This window comes from Pavona decussata, unplaced genomic scaffold (genome assembly GCF_977016875.1).
Source record: "Pavona decussata unplaced genomic scaffold, jaPavDecu1.1 SCAFFOLD_94, whole genome shotgun sequence".
Classification (NCBI taxonomy): domain Eukaryota; kingdom Metazoa; phylum Cnidaria; class Anthozoa; order Scleractinia; family Agariciidae; genus Pavona; species Pavona decussata.
The window spans coordinates 2,455,001-2,477,500 of NW_028145511.1; the positions used below are offsets into that span (position 1 = coordinate 2,455,001).

The window sequence follows — 22,500 nt, forward strand, 5'->3', positions numbered from 1 at the left end:
TCGGCTGTACCTCGTGGTTTTAAATCCCAATAAAACATTGCTGCTCGTGTTTTAAAGATTACAAAATTACTAACTTGGTTAAGAAACTGCAGCGATAAAATGGTATGACAAAGGAGAACATGGTATAGAAAAGGACTAAGAAAACATTAACGTCAAGATCCTACAGTCAGTGTTGTAGGTCGTTAGACATTCAATTGCCTGGCACGCTATTTGAGTGGTTTCCTTTTACAAAGTAACTATTAAAAACAGGTTAAGACAATAGAAACAGCTCGTTCATGGGACTTAGTAATGGGTGACCGCGACCACTCATATATGAAGGTCAAAATTATTAAAGAACGTAATTTTCAATTTTTGGGACTTTGACAACTGGCTCTACTGTATTAAACACCGAAAATCGTGACCGCTCAAAAAAAAAATCAGATCGAGTAAAACTGAATTAAGTAACTTACTGTGACGCCACTCACCTCCAAGGCAACTCTTTCTCCAGATTCCACTGCCCCCTCCATGTAACCAGCCCAAAGTGACGCTGTGATGGTACCAGCAAAATGGACCCGACCAAAAGGCATGCGCAACGCCCTGAAAAACAGTTCCTTGTATGAAAAATAGAAGTACATTCAGAAAACGCATTTTGCAATGCTGTGTTCATGCTTCGCTCTCACCCTCCTTACACGCAATATAACATGCATTTCAAGCTAATCCTAAAAAAATGAGGAAAAATAGGTCGTTCTTTCATAAATCCCAACCTGGATAAGTTTTTAGCAAGTTCTTAAAATTCTGGCCAATCTTACTCGCGAAGTTCCTTTTTTCTGGTAAACAGCTCAAGCAAGGACACTTCTGGAAACCGTTTGTCGGAAGTTAGTATTTTTTTCAAATCCTTTTTGTAGCTATTGGAGGTGATTTTTAGTGCAAACTGAACTAGCTCAATGTGTTCAATAAAATTTAAACAGTTTAACTTTTCAGCTTTCAAACAGTTGATAGAAATTGAATGACTGTTCAGACATTTTGTGGTAAGATAGGTTATTGGACCTTGATTGGATGACGAGTGTCCAATTAGAAATTTGGCTCTGCATCATTAAAGAATATTAGAGCCGTTTTCAATTGAGTGTCGTAAAACCAAACCCAAAGAAATTCCTCTGGCCAATCACAACAGATGTAAAGAGCGCAATAAACCAATCAAAACTCGAAGCAAATACATACAACCGGCGCCAAGCGCGGGAAAACGCGCGCGAGCAAGTCACGGTTGGTTCTGCTTCTCATTGGTTTAGAAAAGTTTTTTTGCCAGCCAATCAAAGAGCGCAGTAAAGCAAAATCAAGCGAAACGCAACATAAGCCTACTTCTCATATGTCGGGAGACGTCTGTCCCAGATTTGAGGTTTTCATCGGTGACAGACGCCATTTTTATTTGTTGGGGGGAAGTGGGGAACTGGCGCGAAGCAATTTAGAGGATTGTAACGAGCTAAAACTGCCGCCCACGCCCCCGACAGTACAAAATTGAGTTTTGATTTGTCGGGAATGATCCCCGACCATCGCAGAAGGCTGGGACGCGTCGTGATAATAGAAACACTCCCGATTTTCCCGATTTGTCTGCAACCATCCCAGACGATCCGGGATGTCTACGATTTCCAGTTTTCATTGGTCGGGAAGGTCTGGGACGATCGAGAAACAGTAACATCCCCGATGGTCTGGGATTTTCCCGACATATTGAAAACTGCTCTATTTAACAAGTGACTTACTTTCCGTAATTTGTCAAAACTCCAGGAGGGAAAGTTCCAACATAACAACCACCGGCAAACTCGTCTGCCATCCAGTTCTTCTCAAGATACAAAGTGGGCTAAAGATAGGGAGATTTAGAATCAAGTTTACGACAAACGGCAAACATGAGATTCGCGCTAGTTTACGTTTTCTTGAAAAAATAAGTACATGGATTAAAATAGTACAAAACAATTCTGGCCTTTGATGCTAACGCAAAACTACTCAATTTTAATGAGATACTGAGAACAGTCAGCGGCAAATGTAGGATAAATATGGTCACGTGGTTACTTCTGCCGAATATCTCTGTTAAACATATGATCAGTCACCGGGCAAAGAAAAAATATATATGTTGCTATTAGATTCCCCACACTGAATTTAAGGGAACCTCCGCGGTTTTTCTTTTTATTTTTTTTTAATTTTTTTTTTTTATTTTCTTTTAAACTATTTTCAACAATTTAACGTCATTTGACGTCACTTAAAAATGACGTTAAATTGTTGAAAAAAGTGTCTGAATTTCAAACAAAAATTGGATATGATTACTGCGCATTTTCGCGTTGAAATTTCCCTGGTGCTGCCATTGTCAGGAAACAGAAATAGGCCATTTCCTAGTTGCTTCATTTTAGTAGCCGCGTTCTATACTAGTAACAAGTGACTAATAAGTATCATCTAAAACATGGCTAGTGTCACTGCAGTTTGACTGACGGATAAAAACAAACTACACTTTAAAAGGAAAGATACGCATAGCACGAACAACTCTTAATTGTAGACAACGTTGAACATTATAGATTTTACCTCAAGTGCTTCCGGTGTGTCATAAATTTTGGCGTACTGTTCACAAACAAGTTTCTGTCTGAGGAAACAACAAAATCAAAGGGAGAATAGATGAGATTCTACGATTATTTTGGGCAACTGATTAAAACACTACAAAGTCATAACAACCATACCTTTCTAGCTTTGTTAACGTGGTTACCTTCCGTGCTTGGTCTGCCAAAATAAACCTACCAAAAAAATAAATAAAATTAACAAATAAGTAAATAAATTTCTCAAACTCATTAATAATTCATCATAAGAAAACAAAGAAAATCACTAACGTGGTTTGGATATGTGTTCCTATACCATAAGATTTTACCTACTTTAGCCTTGAATTTCTCCAAGAAATATTGATCGTTTGAGACGCCATATCAAACACTCGAAAGTGTGTTTCATCAGATATCCAAACACCTTGAAGTACTCGGCTGCGCCTCGCTTTTTTAACTTACTTCTCAGTGTTTGGATATCTAATGAAACACGCCTTTTCGTGTTTGATATATTACATAAAACACATTAAATTTTGAGACAATGGTGTATTATTCTATACACACGGGCAAACACGGAAAAAGGACATCCGAGTGGTCCTATCAGGAGTCGAACCTAAGACCTTCTGATTACTGGTTCGGATGCTCTACCACTGAATTACAGGAGACTCGTGGGAGCTAGGCCATTAAACTAGGGTCGTATTGGGACATCGTCCTGTTTTCTGCTCCAGTTGATGACGCTTAGAATATTCTTATTTTATTATTTTAAATTTCTAAGTATTAGTTGCAAAGAACTCAATAAAGTAAAGTAGGAAAACATCCTGCATACTGCTAGGATTTGAAAGTCAAGGTGTAGCATAGGCGCATTTATTCCACATTAAATTATGAACGTCATGTAGGCTCCATAGATACACAAAAATTGATTCTCAATCCTCACAGGAGCTAAGTCATCCTTGCTAACAAATGTCGCACTCCACCACATGGAACTCATTTACTTGGAGAAATACCAAATCCCTGTGGATGGGATGCTAGTTCATCGCTAGGGTTTCACGCATAATGCAGGCATAACTTTGAGTGTGATAGTGAGACAAAATACACAACACAGAAAAGAAATTGCTTCACCCCATGATCGCAGGATGCGAGCCATCTGGTTTGGTGTCATCATATCCTTCTTCAACGGGGCCTTCATCAGAAGTAAAAAAGCCTGCGAGACCTTGAATTAAAATAAAATGATTTCTAAGAGAGTATTTTTTGTTTTGTTTTGCGTTTTCAGGCGAGTGCAGAGGCAAGCACGAGGCGAGTCGCGTGCCCCTCCCGTCGCGCGTGACTCGCGCTCCGCGTTCGCCTCGTGTTTGCCTCCACTCGCCTGAAAAACGCAAAAAAAAAATAATAAATAAATAACGCCTGGGCTGTGTTGCTAGAAGCATGGTTAGCGCTAACCATTGGTTAAGAGGTATTAAAACCTATAGGTTGTCATGGTGTTTAACCCGGGTTAGCGCTAACCATGCTTCGAGCAACTGGGCCCTGTTCTGCAGGCTACTCGAACGCGGAGGAGACCATCCCTTGCAAGAACGCGACAGACGGTCCCTCGCTGCATGGATAACCGTTCACTAGATTGTCGCAAAAAAAATGAGGGCTAACGCGTGCTCGCAGTACCGCGATCAAACGAAAAAAGAAAAGAAAAGAAAAGTCCACTAAAGATAAGGATTTTTTACTTTAACAGCGCAAAGCTGATAAGTTTTTGTGACTCTGTGCGTTTACAGGCTAAGTCCCTATCGCAAAATGATTTAGTAACTCACAGACTCACAAAAAATTATTATCTCAGTTTGAACTCTTATCTTTACGGACTTTTTAGTCTTACTGAGTGTTAGCCTTTTGCTTTTCCTCGTACGTTCTCCTATTTCCTTACTAGCGCTAACGCTCAGTCAGTACGAATTTCATGGGTTCACTTAGCACTTTAACATACACTCCAGAGTTAATTCTCAATCATTTGTGTTCTTACTGTTAGTGTTGGAGGCACATTTGTTCTATTTGGCGATCATTCATCCATTTGCCATGACCTGTATTCTTGTTCATGAATTGTAATGACGAGAAACTAGACGTGTCACACGGCTTACTACTGAGACTGAAACGGCCGTGAAGTTGTACCTTTTTCTCTCCAGAAAGGCCGTCTATAGAATGTAACAGTCTTGATGATAGAGCCCATAGGAATTCTTTGAATCGCCTAGCAACAGAAATGAAAAAATATATATATTACAGTGTCCATGTGAATGGATTCAATTAAGAGAATTTAACAATAAACCTGGGACAGCAGTTAATTAAGGATGAAGGAAAAACTCGAGATATTAAACGTTTTTAAAACAAAAATTTAAAAACGTAAATGAATGATATAGATTCTTTCTGTTTACGCACATCGTTTTGTTAATCCGTACCTATCCAACCTTAAAGAGGCACTGTCACGGTGATTCTACTGTATTTTGATCAAAGCTACTCAAATATTTAACATAGAACCTTTTCCCTATAAACATGAAATTATTCGTCAAGGGAAGAAAATATATATAACTGATTTCTCCAATGAAGAAAGAACTATAAATCAGTTTTCAGCAATTTTTCATAATAGACAGGAAGAACGTGAAAGAGTTGGCTAATTTTTTCAAGCTGTAATCACTTCCATCCAAGCCATTCGCAACAAGCTAGCCATCCGCAACAACATCTAGCTTATATGTATATTGTTAACAATACTGAACCATTATTTTAATATTTCTATCGATACAAATATGTTTTTTCGCCATTCAAAGGCACAGTAACAATCGTTGACACTACCCTTTTGAAAAGAATCTTGAAATGAATATTTAGGAATGTCTTTTTTTTACCTGATTTTTAAGTGGTGGTAGAGGAGGATTGAAGCTGATTCGGCCAACAAGAGCTGGAGGGATTGTGCTGATGACGAAAGATGCCTAAACGACAACAGAAACTATCCTTAACAATACTTGGTCATTCATAACCTAGTAAATAGGACAGCTTGCCACATAATATTTATCGTGGGGAGGGGACAGACAAAGGTAGGTAGGATATGCCAGACAGGTAAACGGAGGTTGCAAAGCAGCAATTCCCAGATAGCAAGAAGGAGGTTCTTAAAGGGAACCTCTGCTCTGAAAACAAATGGACGGTAAATTGTGGGAATAGTGTCTAAATGCTAAATTTTAGTTTAAGAAGTAGAAATAACATTCAAGTGTGCTTAAAATTAGATATGATTGTCGCCTATTTTCGCTTTTAATTTCCCGGGCGCGGCCATCTTGGATTTCATGATGTCATTGCATTGCCGGTATTGTTAGTAGACAGAAGTTCTTTGGTGTGAAACAATAGAGAACAATAGGGACAACGCAATGACGTCATGAAATCCAAGATGGCTGCGCCCGGGAAATTTGAAAGCGGAAATCATATCTAATTTTAAGCACACTTGAATGTTATTTCTACTTCTTGAACTAAAGTATAGAATTTAGACACTATTTCCAACAACTTACCGTCCATTTGTTTTCGGAGCAGAAGTTCCCTTTAAGATCAGTCCATAACAACCTTGGAAAAAAATAAACTAAACTCCTCAGACATGTTCAACTCACACAATATATACAGCTCACACTGCTGTCTGTTTTCTGTGACGGGTGACAGCAACAGTTAGGGAATGTCAAACCCGGGGGGTGGGGGCGAGTCTCCATAGGTCCTGGCAATCTTACAAAGGAGGGCGATCTGGAGTGGAAGACAATTGAGCGCATTCCATGTACGCAAGAATTTCGGTTTAACAGGTTGAAATATAAACCGTTACGGTACGCGCGGATCAAAGAGAAATTTTCCGGAACAGACGGACAACCATTGGAGATTCCAACCAGCTCGAACTGAAATTACCGTTCCATTTGCACAAAATTTCCATTTTCCATCTTGTTGCCTTCTTGCGCCATCACTGCGCCACCACGCACGTTTTTTGATCAGCCAATGAGATTGCAAGTTTGGAACGACTGGAAAATAAGCTTTTCCATTCAGCAACCATTTGGCACCGGGAAAGTTCCCGAAGTTTCCAACTGAAAATTTCCGCAAATATGGAAATCACTCCTGATGGGACGCCCTACTAAGATCCTAAACACCGAAGAACGAACCGTAATCACACAATCTACTTCTTCAACAACGTTTTCACCACATTTACGGGTTGCAGGCGAATACTGTTGACTAGTCTCGGCTTTTGCACGTAAACCCCCAATGGCTGCGCCAACCTTCATTCCTATTCTCTTAAACTTATTCGCACGTCAGTGATGTGGACAACACAAAGTCAATTTTTTACTTCAAAGAGGCGTGTTGAAAAAAACAGCAACGTAAATTCAGCCTAATTTTTTAGGCGAGAAGATCGAAGGCGGATGTACGAAGGCGTCGAAGTAAAAAGCAGGGGTTTCGTTTCAGGCCGGACGCCGGACGCAACGTCCGGTTGTTTGACATGTAATGTCCGGTAGTTCATACCCGGTTCACACGGTAGTTCACACACCAAACAATATTAATTTTTTTTAAGTGTGAAAATCACTAATAGAGCTTCAGTAAACTGATTGTCCTGATGAGTCATGCAACAACTAGACTGGCCAAAGACTATTTAAATTACCATCTGTAAACCATCTGTCATATCCGGGATTATCCCACACTTTTTCCGATTGGACTCCGTTTTGGAATGTACTAAAAAAAAAAACGGACAACTGCGCGCAAACTGTTAATTATAATTGCCAAATCAAATATTTCATTTTTTGTGAGCCTTTTTTATTGACTTGAAAGACCTTCCCGGTTTACAAATTCCGGTCCAGGGAATGAAGGAAACTGCATTTTAGAGAAATATCCTGGGGGAGCATGCCCGTGGACCCCCCTAGAAGTTCATGCCTCCGGCACTGAACGTTCACGCCTTTGCAGTCGGAAGTCCGCCCGTTTAATCTCTGAATCCGGTACGTTTCAAAAATGCTACCGAAAACCCTGTTGAAGTAGTGGTGCACACCGTCATCTTCATCACCTACTGACCAACGTCACTCCGGGAAGCCCTAAGTACTTTTCAAAAGACATCAGTATCATCCCATAATAGTCCGGACTTTTGTACGTGCACTTTTGCACCACTTAAATAAAGGTCACGTGCCATCTGGCTATCCCCAAAATCCCTGAAATTAATACCTTAAATTTATTAACAGCAAAGGTCACTATATCTTAAAACTTGATGTTCACAGCTGACTAAAAATAACGTTGCTATAAACTCTCAAATTAAGTAATGAAAAGGGTTCATGATTTTCGGAACTACACAGTCAAGACCACAAAATTATTGTCCTCACTACAACTGCCCTGTGTCCAACCAGAAACAAGCATTTTACAACGGCAAATATTCTTAACATTGTACCTTGTATTCTGAGCCATCAGCACAGCTTACTATCACATGATCTTCATAATCCTTTATTCCAACAACACATTTATCAAGCTTCACTCTGTCTGAAAGGCAATCAGGTTTGTTTACTTATTCTTGGCTTACTATGTGATTAGCTCGGAGTTAGGAGTGTTACTTAATTCTTGACGGTTCAAAACTGGGAGAAAAGGAGCCAAAAACTGGGGGAAAAGGATGGAAACATGAGAGATAGGAAAGGGTAAAAGGTGTATTCAGAGGTAAGAGTTCCCAAGAATGGCTGCAAATGGGAAAAAAAGATTGGTACATCGGAAAGGAGAAGTTTCGGCCCTTGCACTCATATCCCCCCCCCCCCCCCCCCAACACACACACAAAGCTCCTATCACCCTCCAGAAGCTTGATTAAAATTATGGAACAATACTCACAACAATTTGGTAGTACCCTTTGCATATGTAAAGGGAACAGAATAATGAGAACTCAAAACATATGTTTTACATGGGTAAACTGTATGGGTTCTGACTAAATAATTGTAATGCACAATCAGAAACAAACTGATTACAGTGCATGAACCATTAGACTGTTACAAAAATTATAACCAAGATTTAATTTTTTTAAACTCTCCAAATCTGGTTTTAAGAAGACTGCTTTCACTCTTACCACCAAGTTCCTCAGCCATTTTGTTGCTGATAGTTTGAGAGCCTCCGTAGAATTTCATTTCCTAGCTTGCCCAAAGCAAACAAACATAAATAATTTATTATTACTGTAATACGAAGAACTCGCCTAAGTCACAAACAAACTGCGAAAATGCGTGAAAGCTTACTCAGACTTACACATGACAGTTTCGTTTACTAACCTGTGCACCACCATCTTCAAATTCAAGGTTGCGTTTTATGCCTACAAAAAGTAATAACAATAATAATAATAATAATTTATAGTAATAATAATAATAATAATTATAATAATAATAATATTTGTTTGTATAATAATAATATTTATATATAACGACATCTTTATTAACATATTCCAAGCTATTTAAAAGTTAAAAGTTGGTACACCTGCATCGATCACCCCAAGAGTAATAAAAGACACCATTATTGTTCGTGTAGAAATGTTACAAAACGGCCAGTTTGATAAGATTATAGATGGTTTTCTACCTGATGACTAACAAAACTTTGGTTGTTGATTTCTTATTAGGGTAGTATTTATCAGTGTAAAAATTAAAGGTATTGTAAAAACAAATTATATATTGGATACTTGCAGATTCATGAGGATACAATCTGGTACTAAATTGAAGGCTCAGGGAATATCTGAACTTACAAATGCATTTCAGATTACTTCTTGTTCAGTTTTAGCTTAGATTCACCAGAGGTTTTGCATGCGGCCTTAAATTCCTTCAGGCTATTGCTTCAATTGCTTAATATCCACTTCGTTTTGTGATAAAAATGGAAATCTTGCCCATAATTGCTAATTGTTTTTATTGCAAACAAAGCGCAGCAGTGGCAGATAATTATAATAATAATCTTTATTAATAATAATCTTCATTTGTGCTTTTTTTCCAATGTACATAGTTGATTGTTACAATCTTGTAGTGGTAATACACAGAATTAAATTAATTATTAGTTAAAATAATGTGCAAGCAAGGAAGCTAAATGAACCATTTGGTTATCTTGTTAGCTCCCTGGCTAATTTAGGTTCTAGATAGCAGGCAAAAAAGACAAAAAAGAAAAAAAAAATGAAAAAGCAAAAGGAAGGAAGAACTTATTAATTGTAAAATGTTAACTTATGTTACGAGGTCAGCATAAAAGAAAATTAGTTCATTTGTTGTTCTGACAGTAAATAACGTATAATTTGTTATACTCTGAGTCCTTCAATTTTAAGGCCCTCATACTTACAGGAGAGAAATGAAGTCAGCTAAATGTAAAACCAAGTAAATTAAAGCTCACCTCCGCCAGAATGTAGATACCACAAAAAGAACAAAAGTGAAAGATTATGAGGTTCTGAAGTGAGAATTCCTTGCACATATCCTGTGGCTGCAGCTCTCCCAAATCTACAAAATAATAACTAGTTTAGCCCAGGAAGTATTGGGAATAATCTGCAAGTTTTTTGTTAACATTAAAATGTAATTGCATTTGTGGTACATTACGACTATTTTCAAAGGAGAAATAAAACCGCAGCTTAAGCTAAGCTGCAAAAATATACAGGAAAATGTGCTGTTTGCATAAAGGTTAATGCATAGCTGCAATATGATGCACTTTAATAAACACTCAGTTACATAAAAATCACGACTTTGTTGAGCTCGGTGGCTTATCTGAAGAGCTCCTCGATATACCAACAACAAAGTGAAATAAATTCTTACATTAACTCTTGCTTTTGTGTTCATCATGCTGTGACACAAGTATGCAGCCGGCCTCTCAAAATGTACTGACATGCATCTGCTTTAAGTTCATACAATTTTTTCTAAGATCCTTTTGAACTTAGCTCTTTCTGCCTTTTACTTCTATAACATTGCCTTAAATTTTGACACATTTGAGAGAACTGCATGAGAGCACAGACTGAGACAATTTAATAGTAATGGCTTCGGCAGTCATAACATAAACCTCGGCATTGATAATTAATTCTGAAAAAAATGAGGCAAATTCTACCAGGGAAATTCTTGAACTGGCTAATGAAGGTTTTTTAAGTTCAAAAACATTTTTAATCAAGTCCCTGCACCTATTTAACCCTGAAGGAATCCCACCTTCCATAAAGTAATACTAAAATAACAAAATACAGTGTAAGTATTAACCGAACATTTCTTTAGATCTGTTTTTTTTAATACCTTGTCCAGCACTTTTGATCAATCAATTCTTTGACAGTCATGGCATCCCACTCTAATGCACACGGTGCATTCCAGGGGTCCTCCAAGGGAACTTTACGGGACATGTTGTCTAGGAGCTGCCAGAAGTTGTTAACATCTAGAGCCCCTAAGAAGGAACCCATGGATGGAAGGGCCCCCTGTTTGGCTACTCTCTTTCCCTACGAATTATATTGATCACAAAGTGTAAGTTTACTGTATGTTATGACTGCTGGCAGAACTTCTTTTAACCAAGGCTATAGCTGATCAAGAACATAAATACTGGTGACATCATGACATGGTAAGTGAATTTGAGACAGAAAGACCAGAATTAATTTTCTGGTGGTTTGAGAGACACGAAAAATTAAATACCCAATTCTTGAATGGGAAAAAGGAATAGCAGTCCTTGATTTAAGAGAGTACTAAAGTACTAATTGAGTACTAAAGTGATGACATACAAAACTAAATTTCCGAAATTATGGGATTTGTTGAGATATTTTAAAAGAGCACGATGAAAAATGTCTTAGTGATAAGGAAAAACCTCATTTGCCAAATGTCTACTTGCCACAAATCTGGCAATTTGGGGGTTAGATATCAGTATTTGTTAAGCTCCGATGACTCCATACATATCTTTGTAATTTTGTCTCTGTTCTAAACATTTAGAACAGAGACAAAATTACAAGGATTCATATGGAGCCATTGGAGCATAAAAGTCCCAATATCTCGCTCAATAGGACAGTGATTTTTGGCAAGTAGGCATTTTTCATCATGCTTTTTGCGACCATCTTAAGTAATAAATCCCATAATTTCAAAAATTCAAATATTTGTGACGTCACACTTTAGTTTCTACACCAGATGTTTAAGTAAAAATGCTGAGCTGCAGTTTCTCAATTCCCGAGACTTTAAAAGTGGAGATGCTACAGCTGTTCACATGAAAGAAAGTTACCAGAAATTGTTCCACTGTTTGTCCCTGGCCAAACACTTGGTATGTTTCCACTCCCAGCTGCTCGGCAAGTCGCAGAAGTCTTGTCTGAGTCACACACACATAAGCACCACCAAGGTCACAGAAGCCATAACTGGGGTCCTGAAAAAATTATGTCAATTTTAGCAGACTTAGCCAATAATTTTTAAAACAAATTGTCTACCTGGTTATAGGTATGACTGCTCAATTATTGTGTTTGATTTCCGAGCAAAACCAGCAAAATTTGACAAAGCAAAAGTTTTCCTTCTGACTGCTTGAGAATCAAACTCACCCACTGAAAACTTGTTAGAAAGTCCACTACCTCACCTTTCACCTCAGGGGCTTAATATTGACAGGTGAATTTTATCCTCACCCACTATTGCAATCCTGATTTCATGTTGGTTGCCCTTTTTTCGTCATACAGAAAAATTTGAACACTTTTGTTGTCTGGACTGCGGTAAAGCTGACACCAATGATTTTTTTCAGGGGCTCATCTCCATCGAAAATTCAGGGGGGATGACAGATTAACAGATTGACAGATTAACAGATTGACAGATTAACAGATTGATTGATTGATTGATTGATTGATTGATTTTCAGTTTTTCCCAACCAGGTGTAAAACCAGTAATTGATTGAATTTGATTGCAATTTGATATGCTGGGAATATTGAATACCGTCTGTGTAAATGTCCTGCCGCCTGTTCTATCTCTGGCTTCTAGAACTACAACCTCGACCCCGTATTCCTGAAGAACTCTGGCTGCAAACAGACCTGAAAAACATGGAGCATAAATGTAACTATCAGTGGGAGTAACTGCAAAATAATACACCCTGCCACGTTGAGCCCATTGCTGAAAAGTAAAGGGGTGGCTACAGTACTTGGTAGGTGTTGTATCTGAGCAAACAAATTTAAATCCTCTAAAATACAAGACAACTCACAATACAAAACCTACACACACATTAGTCACATCTTCTGTGCACGCTTCGCCTTAAATACTGTCTTCAGATTAGCATAGTAATTACATTCTCAGAACTATTCGACAAGACAAGTTCATGACATGCTAACAAGTACACTCTGATTTTTTTTTATAAGAACCTTTTTTATAAGAACGTCGAGGCTGAGATAAACCAAAATTTTAAGAACATATTAAGAACATCCCTCAGGGTGAGAGTCGATTAAGAACATCTTAAGAACGTTTTCAGCCTCAAATCGCAAAAAAATTTAAGAACGTTCAGCCTCAGCTCCAAAATTAGACGTTCTTATAAGAAAAACAGAGTGCATGCCAAGTACGCTTAACCGCTATGCTACAGTAGGTGCAGGTGGTATGTAATAAGAAAAAATTACCATGGTCTACCTTGGCTACTGGAAACTTCCACCGTTCAAATGAATTGTTGTTATTTAAAAAATATCCAGGATTTCTCTCCCGGTGCAGGATTCAGAACCTACAGGTAGGGGAGCGGAGAGTCTTGGTTAGAGACATATTTAAAAAGTGTGGTCTTTTAGCAGCTCACCCTTAAAAACCGATCGAGGCAATACACAGTAGCCGGTATGCTGAAGTTGCGTTGCCGGCTTTGTTCGATGGTAAGGTATTCTAAACTGGATTTTATGCCTAACTACCTTATAGCAAAGGATTCAACGAATGTATGAAAAGAAAATACAATTTACCGCTTATTCCAGCCCCGACGATTGCAACCGTGTTCTTCGACTGTTCACAGTCCCCTATTTTTCCGTGGGATTTTCGAGTACGCTCTTCCGCCATCTTGGTTTGTAGGTTAGGCTGTCACGCATCACGCTAACCCTGGGGTATGCGGTACGCCGGCTATGGAAAATAAATTCAAGATGGTGAACTGGCTATGCCCCATTGCTTCGCCCCCTGTGGGTCAGGGGAAGGAAACGCCTGACATTTCAGACTACCACAGAACTCTGGGAAATTGTAGTCGACATGCCAGCGTCCAACTTGCGGAGACAAAAACTAAAGGATGAACAGAAGGCGTTTTTTGGTACTGAGATTCCAGGTGACTCAGTCTTTGCCTCGTACGGTCTCCCATTTCCTTACTTGGTCTAACACTCAGTCAGGAATTTCCCGGGGGGGGGGGGGGTACTTGGGTTCAGTTTTGCTGGGTATGTGCCGCTGGCCTCTCAGAGCCCCTGCCCCATTATAGTCTATTTTGTGGCCAGTTTTAGACCCCATCTTAGTCACTTTTGGGAAAATGTAATTTTTGCGATCCCAACCAAGTCACTTTCTATTTATGCATCTACTTCGTTCTCGACCGGTCGTTTTGTGCTATGTGTAACTGGTTAATATTGAAGTTGCGGTTTCAAGAACGGAATGTAATGCGAGGTGATTGTTACACGCATTTAATAAACAAAAACTTTCTGAACTTTTTAACCGAGACCATTTTGAATCCCTACTTAATAGAATTTCCTTACCCCAAAAATCCGAAAATGTGCGACCCCATCCTAGTAACTCTACTGAGAATTCAACCCCATTATTTTTTTTTTATTTTTTTGTTTTTTTTTTTTTGGCGATAACTGCACATATAAAGTTGCACCGGCGCATACGGCCTGGTACATGCATTATGACAAAATAAAAAAGTTGGCAAACTTGACTACGTCTTCCTCTCTTGGATTTGTGTTAGGATCTCCAACACCTAGTAATAAGGAGTCCATAATTCATGTACTTCAACACCATAAAACTAACATCACTTCAAAACATCGATTGACGCATAGGCGCCCTGTGGTGTCCTACCTGCCCTCAGTTCAGTTACGTGTTATCTCACGCAATTTAACCGGAAACCAGGTACAATCGGTATCAAATTGCGAAGAAAAGGAGATCACGTTCAACTGCATCTCATGATCAACTGTATCGGGAATCGGTGAGTTTGCTGACATTTGCTGAGTATAAACACACTATGTTGGTGATCCGAAGTTCCGTTCACCTGGTTGTTGTCGTCCTGTGCTACGCGACACTGATTCTTCACCAAAACACAGTGGATAGTCATCCGCAATGTTTGGATTTCAGAGCGCCGTTTCAAGTGGCTTCGGGCCTTTCATTCTGCTCGCAAAACTACTCCGACTATGGCTGTTGCAGTCCAAAACGCGATCAAGAGATCGCAGAACATGCGAAGGCCTTTTGGAAGCGGTTTTCTCTGAGCGCGAGACCTAACTGCGCGAAAATGGTAAAAACGATTCTCTGCCTCGAGTGTCACAGATACGCAGCTCACATCTTTGAAGCAGAAGGAAAAGCGAACTTCGACGCCGCAACAGCGGCCCCAGGATTATGCTCTGGCTTCTGTAAAGCTTTTTACCGTGACTGCAACGACGTAGCGTCCGAATTTCCTCTGATGGCCAAATGGAAACTGAGATCGAGCTTACCAAATGCGACAACTCCGTCCACCATCTCTAGTCCCTTGTCCGAGAAAGAGCTCTGTGATGGACTGACGTTGCAGGACGCAGATTACTGTTACCCAAATGTAGAAACAATCGATCAGAACATTCTTGCCAAGAAATATAATTACGATTCCAACGAGGGTTGTCTGTGCGTGGAGGAGGTCGCGCGCGATCTCCGCAATCCTCTGGCTGCAGTCCACGCAGGAGATGGCTCAGGTAGATTTTTTATCGCTGAACAGCTTGGTGTAATCCGCGTTCTTACCGCCTCGGGAAAACTGTTACAGCAGCCATTTTTAGACATCAGTGACCGGGTCCTGACCTCAGGAGCTATCGGCGATGAGCGAGGTTTACTAAGCATCGCTTTTCACCCCGCATTTGCTAAAAATCGCCGATTCTTCGTGTACTACTCCACCCGTTTGAAACGAAAAGGGCGTAGAAAGAATCCCAAAGCCCCTTTTTTAGCTTTTGATGAGCGAACGGTGCTGAGCGAATTCCGGGCTTCCAGGTATAGCCGTAACAGAGGCTTGAAGCGATCTGAGGAGGTGATTCTTGAAGTCAATCAGCCCGCGTATAATCACAATGGTGGAACGATATTTTTTGGAATTGATGGGTTTTTGTACTTGACACTGGGAGATGGGGGAAAAGGTGGAGATCCATTTGGAGAGATTGGAAACGGTTTGAACAGGTACGTACCCTCCCCACCCTGCAGCCGGCTATCCAGAGAAGTAAGCCAGGGGCAAGTCAGGCTCCTCCCTAAACAGATTTTATTGGGATTATCATGCAACACATTACGCCATGTTAACAAGCAAAGATTGCGCGCAAAGTGTTTGCAGTGTGTTTTCATTTCTGATTTTCGCTCAATGTATGCTTATCGCGCGTTGCGTGTACCATTTCTTACTTATTTCACTCTTTTATCATTTTACCACAAAAACAAGAATGAGAGGTTGACGTGCAGTGTTACTAACCGTCTATTAGCCGCCCTCTTTTCTGGAGTGGAAGTAAGGCGAATGTGCCTGCTCATATTTGTTATGTCTCGTGTTCGGGCTCTAATATTTGCCCCTCCTCCGTTGCCTTCTGTGGCATCATATCAAAAAGTTGCGCATACATGTACGTCAATCTTAAGGACGGTGCCTACTTTGTTTACGTTCTACGTATCTCAAGATACTTGAGTTTCCCTTGGTGGTTCCTACTAATACATGGATATTTAATTGCGCGGTTTAAAACCATGTGGAGAAAGCAGAACTTAGCAAGTGATCTTGGTATCCAAAAAGATAATTGGGGGTAACTATGCATTTTTCAGAGATAACAAAGCTTCAATTTGGGTAAAAAATGCCATACATTGCTTTGTATTTTAGCAGTTTTTAAAATTATTGTTGCTTTATTATCTCTAAAAATGTATGGTTACCCCCACTTTTCTTTTTGGATTCCACCAGCCCTTGCCGAGATATGCTTCTCCTGCATAGTCAAAAACTGCGCAAAAATACCCTGTATTAGTAGGCACCGCCCTTAAGGATGATGTAACATCAAAGCACCTTCTTGTAGGCTACGAATTGTTCCTTCCCGCCTTGTCTTTCCTAATACTCTTCTTTTCTAAACGGCTGAGCGGGACCTTGGTAACAAACACAAAGCGCGAGTGTCACCTTCGAAACGAGCGTCCAGCGCAAGCGTCACGCCAATTTCTGCGGACCCTTGGTCACGCAATACTGCTGGGAAAACTCTCCCTCGTAAGCATAGATACATAATAGATTTCTCCTACTGATGTTAAAAAGAGAGACAAAATGCTTGTCTACACTTTGAAATGTCCTTTAATTCTAGGTCGACCATTCTTGGAAATGTCATCCGCATCGATGTAGACGCCCGTGGGTATAGCTACAAAATTCCCTCGGATAACCCGTTCGTAGGAACCCCAGGGGTTCGTGCGGAAATATACGCTTATGGTACTCGGAACATGTGGCGATGCTCGGTAGACAGAGGTGACAGGAAGACAGGTGAAGGAAAAGGGCGGATATTCTGCGGGGATGTCGGGCAGAGCAAACACGAGGAGATCGATTTGATTGTGAAGGGAGGAAACTACGGCTGGAGAGGATTTGAGGGGTTCGAATGTTTTGACAAGAAGTTATGCGATTCACCATTACTGCGTAAGTATAATAACTCGGTATAGTTTCAGTTTCTGTGTGCATGGAGGAAGCATATAGTTTTGAAGAATGTTTTATACATGGCCAGTTTCTTTATGGTCAAGAGAGTGAACGAGTAAAGCCGAGGAGCAAATGAAGCTTATCCGGCAAACCAGGCTATGAGAGAACTGGGGAGAGGTGAGAGAGAAAGGAATGGGCTACAGCCCACTTTGGAAAGACTGGCACCCAGAGGTGATATTGGGCCCGCACTCAACTACAGGATTTCTGGGACACACTTAAACTGCAACCCTTAATCAGCGCGCTGAGCTAGCCGTACGTATCATCAGACGCGCAATTCAATCCCTCTGAAAGAGGTTTTCGTGCTGATGAAAAGAAACAAATTGGCATCTATTTTAGTAAAACCCTGACTTCAGAAAAAGTATTTTCCGTTTCTGTAATTTTGGCGTAAGAAAATTCAATGTTTTCTCTTAAGTGTCAACGTAAGGCTTGCGCGAATGTAATTTATGTACGGTTAGTGTGTACTGATGAGCCAGTGCGCGGAGCTTGGGAAAACCCGGAACCCCCCTCCGCCGTCTCAACGATCCCATGGCTAAAAGTGCGCCCAATCTTGCCCCCTGTTGAATTAAACCTTTAGCATTGAAGGAACGAACAATTGCCCGTTCCGGACTTCAAATGAAGACTGGGGACGACTTTTTAACTTTGCATTCAATACCATTAAAGGGAGGGGTTCACATTTCAGCGCATGGGTACGAATCTATATGCTTTTTTCTCTTTCTTATCAACTTTATGGCCTTAAAAATCCCACTCAGATGTACTTCAGTAATCACATTCTATAATTAGTCCAAGCAAAATGACTGATGACGAAAATTCACAGAAAATTCACAGAAAGTGGATTGTACTCATATTGTCGATATTGAATTTAGTGTTGACCCGTAGGATTTATTCCACGGTTGATGTGTTTACAGTTATTTGCATGCGAAATAACGCAGTCATATGAAAAAATTACCACCCGCGTTACCTATTCCCTTTCGAATGGTTCATAAACAACGAATTAAATTAAACAAGCTTGGGTCATAGCGAGCAAAGGCGAAAAAGTATTTTGATTCATGGACATGCACAGAACCGTGAACCCCTCCCTTTAAAATTAGTAAGTTTACTAAGTTTGATTATGTTTCATTGCGTAGTAACCAGGCTGTGACCTGTCAAAGGACGGCCAAATTCCATACAAATGTCTCTAATTCTGAGATGGTTACGTTGCAATCTAACGACAGAGCCTCAAACTTGGTAAAACTTACTAATTTTTATGTCATCTTTCTGGCGTTGGGTTCATTTCTTCATATGACGCAATTTGAACAATGTGTAAACTAGGGCTCCGTCCCTCTGGCCAAATAGCAGTTTCTAAAAGCCCTTGTGATGTAAAGCAATAGTCTAAGCCGCTGTCTAATTATAATTAACTGACATCGCCTAGCGACCACTGGCTATTCCATTGCCAGATTAATACAGTCTACAGGCAACTATTGTCGAGAAGTAAACATAAAGATTAATTGTCGCTTTAACCGCTCCGCATTCGTCCTTGGGAGTATAGAATTGTGTTCATGCTCTCTAACAGCACCTTCCTCTCTTCGGAAGAGGTATATCATGCCAAGAGAAAGAGAAAGCAAGGCCCAGAGGGTAAAATGTTTTTAATACCACCTGGATGTTTTCACTCAAGAGTTTCCACCTTACACGACGCCCTTGATCGTCTATGGGATACCCTTTTATAGAAGCAGGCCAATTCCTCAGTGTGCTGTGCCGGAAACAGAATCAGTTCTGATTAATGCTAAAATATAGTTACGAACGCTAGGACTTTTAGTTCTTGAAGACTTAAGGACGGTGCCCACAAACACAGAAGTGTTTTTGCGCGGTTAATGACTATGCGGGAAAAGCAGATTTTAGCAAGGGCTATTGGGGGTAATCATGCATTTTTCAGAGGTAATTAAGCAACAACAATAAAAAAAGCAGTAAAATATAAAGCAATGTATGTCGTTTCTTTCCATATTGAAGCTTTATTATTTCTGAAAAATGCATGGTTACCCCCAATTTTCTTTTGGGATGCCAATAGCACTTGCTAAGTTCTGCTTTCTCGGCATAGTTTTAAGCCCCGCAAAAATATCCTTGTATTAGTAGGCACAATACATAGAAAACCCGAGTGTCTCGAGATGCACAGAACGTATGCGCAGTAACAAAAGTAGGCACCGTCCTTTAACCTAAATTTTATTTGGTCATCATTTGTTTTCTACTTCAGGTGATGCCATTCCACCAATTTTCGCGTACAATCACTCAATCGGCAAATCTGTCGTGGGTGGGTATGTGTACCGCGGATGTCAAAACCCGAACCTCAGTGGCAAATACATCTTTGGAGATACCATGACTTCGTAAGTTGTTCAGCTGAATTTTGCTACATTTGGTGTTCCTACTCCACTATACGAAAAAAGATAGCGGCTGTACATTTTACCACAACACCTTGCGAACCTGACACAGCCAATAGGCACATAGAAAGCCATATTTTTTTGTGAAATTCATCCTTGTACTAACAACATTGTGTATACTAGGTTTGGAGTTTTCAGAACTTTTCTGTACGTTTTTATGAGCATTTTTAGGGTTTTCTTACGCTAAGAATTATGGGTAAATGTAGCAGTCGCCATCTTTGTCGGTAAGGTGAATTGGCTCTGCCTTGCTAACACTTAAACAAAGTGGATTTTTTTATGGCCTGTTAACAGGCTTCTAAAAGCTTATTACATGTACCGATTTATTAGTTCGTTCAATGCAAGGGCCTATATTTACACGTTACTTATGTCCAGGTTTTGTAAGCGGGCTCTATGTTATGGTTATACCAGCAAATATACACCTATAACTGATATAATTACTATCAAAGATAGGCTACTATGGGATACGATAACTGCTGATAATACTCATCCCCTTCATGAACTGCTTCCACCCCACCACGTGTCAGAACTGAACGTCATAAACGCTGTTTTGTGAATAGATACCTTTTCAATTTTATCTAACTGTCTTTGCACATTTGTCAATAGTTTGTGATTAGTTCTTTTTATAGTAGTTAGTTATATGAAATTGTAAGTCCAGACGTATGACTCTGAGCATGTTTCTTTTGGCATTTATTAATAAAGAATTCATTCAGAAGTGAACCTAACCCTGAATTTGGGTACTTCATATAAAACAGGCCTTTTTGTCGTTTTTATATGACTTCATGTTTGACAGAATTATGTGTGTTTTAGTGAGAATTAAGGTTAGGGGACACCTTGTGATGTCTATCATACAGTTCATGAATCTTAATAGCGTGCATTTTCTGGACATATCCCGTTGATGTGAAAACGAAAGAAAGGAATCACGGGATGTAATTTCATAAACTTAATCCCATTACCGTTGACAGAAAAGCAACAACGCAGGGAACAACACAGTGAGGACAGGCGTAGGGGAATGTGCATCGAGAATGATTAATGTTAACGTTCCTTCTCTGTCTGTCTCTCGCCGTCAGACCGTAACTTCAGTGATACTTAAATCCGTAGTAGTTTATGTCATTTCCTTTTATCCATGTAAAGGTATTTTAGATATATTTGAAGATGTAATTATTGTATCGCTTAATATGCAGCTTTCTTGTAAAGAAGTTACAACTTATGGAACTACCATAAATGATAAAATAAAAGTGATTCAATCATTCATTCTGTCTGTCTCTTTTTTTTTCCAAAGTCGCATGTTCGCACTGACTGAGGACAAAGCATCTGGTGTGTGGAAAGATAAAGAAATTTGTTTTGGTGACCAGAAATATTGCACAGATAAGCTGACTGGAGAGTTTGAGAGGTACATTCTCTCTTTTGGTGAAGACGAGCAAGGTATGTTGATTTGAGTTTTGTTGCAGCCTTATCTTCTTTCTTTATTTTTAATCTATGTACAAAATTGCTGTTAAGAGGTGTTTTCAAGTGTCCTTTAATGAGTTTCTTTTTTTTTTAAATCTTGCCTTCGGTAAATCTATCGTGGTTGCGATAACTCTCAAATAGATTTTCTAAGGTAAAATGGTTTACTAGAATAACGGCTGTTTGTGCCGTTAATCTCGTCCCCAGGTCTTCACGATATTCAAATTGGTGGATGGCGACGAAGACTCTGGGACACGCTGCAAAATGCCCCACGAATCGTGACGTATTTTGTCACGCGTCACACACTTGATTTTCGTATTTGCCATACTATTTCTGGGATCAAATATGGCCGCCGAATGGACAACATATTTAATATTATGAAAGGTGTTTTCTATCAACATATTTAATCCCAGAAGTGTAGCAAAGTTTTCAATGATTCGTGGAGTATTTAAAAATAACGTTTTAATTTGTTTAATTTTTCAGGTGAGCTGTACATCCTCTCGACAAGCACTCCTAGCACTACAGACAGAAGCGGCAAGGTTTATCTCCTCGTGGATCCCGGAAGGTGAGCAACACTGAAACATTTCAGATGTACTTTGGATTAGTTATGCGCCTTTGTGATTGTTTGCAAACTGTTACTGAGAGCAGAATTGATGGATGACCAAGAAACAAAAGTCCAAAGCAGATACTAAGAAACTTGGGTAAATTAAGAAAGGAAATTATTCGTTTTGTGCGCGTGGAAGGCAGCTCGTTAGGGTCATTGGATTCCAAGCTCATTCATTTGATATCCCGGGTAGCGGTTATTCTAAAGAATGTTGCTTTCTTCTGTGATATAAAACTTGTCTTTTAATCATATGTGTAGCGTCCCACGCAGGCGTTTTTAGGGGACTCGGGGAGGAGGTAATACGAGTCCCCTAAAAACGACTGCGTGGGAGGCTAGCGTATGTCCTGTTGTCTACATTTTTCATTTCGTCAGGACATTATCAAAACAGCCTGTGAGGCCACAACTTCTTGACAAATTTCGGTATCATTAAGATGACAGACACAAAGGCATATCTGACGTCAATTTAAGGCTAGTTTAGACGTTCCGATTCATTCGCCCGATTAGAAGGTTTAATCGTAAGAACCAATTTACAATTTGTCGGCCGATTTCTTGTTGTGTTGGTCCGTAGCGCGGATGAAAATCGGCCTGATTACAAATAATCTGTAGCACTGCCACAGATTTTTATAAATCGGGTCGCTTTTAGTCCGTTCACTTATTTTCTTTGTCAATTTGGGCCAAATCAGCCCGATTAATCAGTGCGTGTAAATTA

General features: G+C 39.7%; 2 protein-coding genes across 3 annotated transcripts in view; one reads left to right on the forward strand and one right to left on the reverse strand.

Annotated features, from left to right (window-relative positions):
- LOC146473391 (amine oxidase [flavin-containing] B-like) overlaps positions 1 to 13,546 on the reverse strand; it is a 16,391-nt gene extending 2,845 nt beyond the window's left edge. Inside the window, exons 1-15 of the mRNA XM_085118621.1 lie at positions 13,417 to 13,546; positions 12,428 to 12,522; positions 11,739 to 11,876; positions 10,778 to 10,974; positions 9,903 to 10,006; positions 8,813 to 8,853; positions 8,617 to 8,677; positions 7,960 to 8,048; positions 5,420 to 5,503; positions 4,695 to 4,770; positions 3,669 to 3,759; positions 2,697 to 2,750; positions 2,545 to 2,602; positions 1,734 to 1,831; positions 465 to 576 (exon numbers count right to left, since the gene is read on the reverse strand). Of these exons, the coding sequence (XP_084974747.1) occupies positions 465 to 576; positions 1,734 to 1,831; positions 2,545 to 2,602; positions 2,697 to 2,750; positions 3,669 to 3,759; positions 4,695 to 4,770; positions 5,420 to 5,503; positions 7,960 to 8,048; positions 8,617 to 8,677; positions 8,813 to 8,853; positions 9,903 to 10,006; positions 10,778 to 10,974; positions 11,739 to 11,876; positions 12,428 to 12,522; positions 13,417 to 13,510 (1,392 nt within the window). The 5' untranslated portion in view covers positions 13,511 to 13,546. The remainder of the gene's footprint in view (positions 1 to 464; positions 577 to 1,733; positions 1,832 to 2,544; positions 2,603 to 2,696; positions 2,751 to 3,668; positions 3,760 to 4,694; positions 4,771 to 5,419; positions 5,504 to 7,959; positions 8,049 to 8,616; positions 8,678 to 8,812; positions 8,854 to 9,902; positions 10,007 to 10,777; positions 10,975 to 11,738; positions 11,877 to 12,427; positions 12,523 to 13,416) is intronic.
- A 1,011-nt stretch (positions 13,547 to 14,557) lies between these two features.
- Positions 14,558 to 22,500, forward strand: part of LOC146473392 (HHIP-like protein 2) — a 9,122-nt gene continuing 1,179 nt past the window's right edge. For both annotated transcript variants that reach the window (XR_014866429.1, XM_085118612.1), the window contains exons 1-5: positions 14,558 to 15,826; positions 16,957 to 17,279; positions 19,561 to 19,690; positions 21,024 to 21,166; positions 21,671 to 21,752. Coding sequence is in view for 1 of the 2 variants with exons in the window: in XM_085118612.1 (XP_084974738.1) it covers positions 14,664 to 15,826; positions 16,957 to 17,279; positions 19,561 to 19,690; positions 21,024 to 21,166; positions 21,671 to 21,752 (1,841 nt within the window). In the remaining variant the exon portion in view is untranslated. The remainder of the gene's footprint in view (positions 15,827 to 16,956; positions 17,280 to 19,560; positions 19,691 to 21,023; positions 21,167 to 21,670; positions 21,753 to 22,500) is intronic.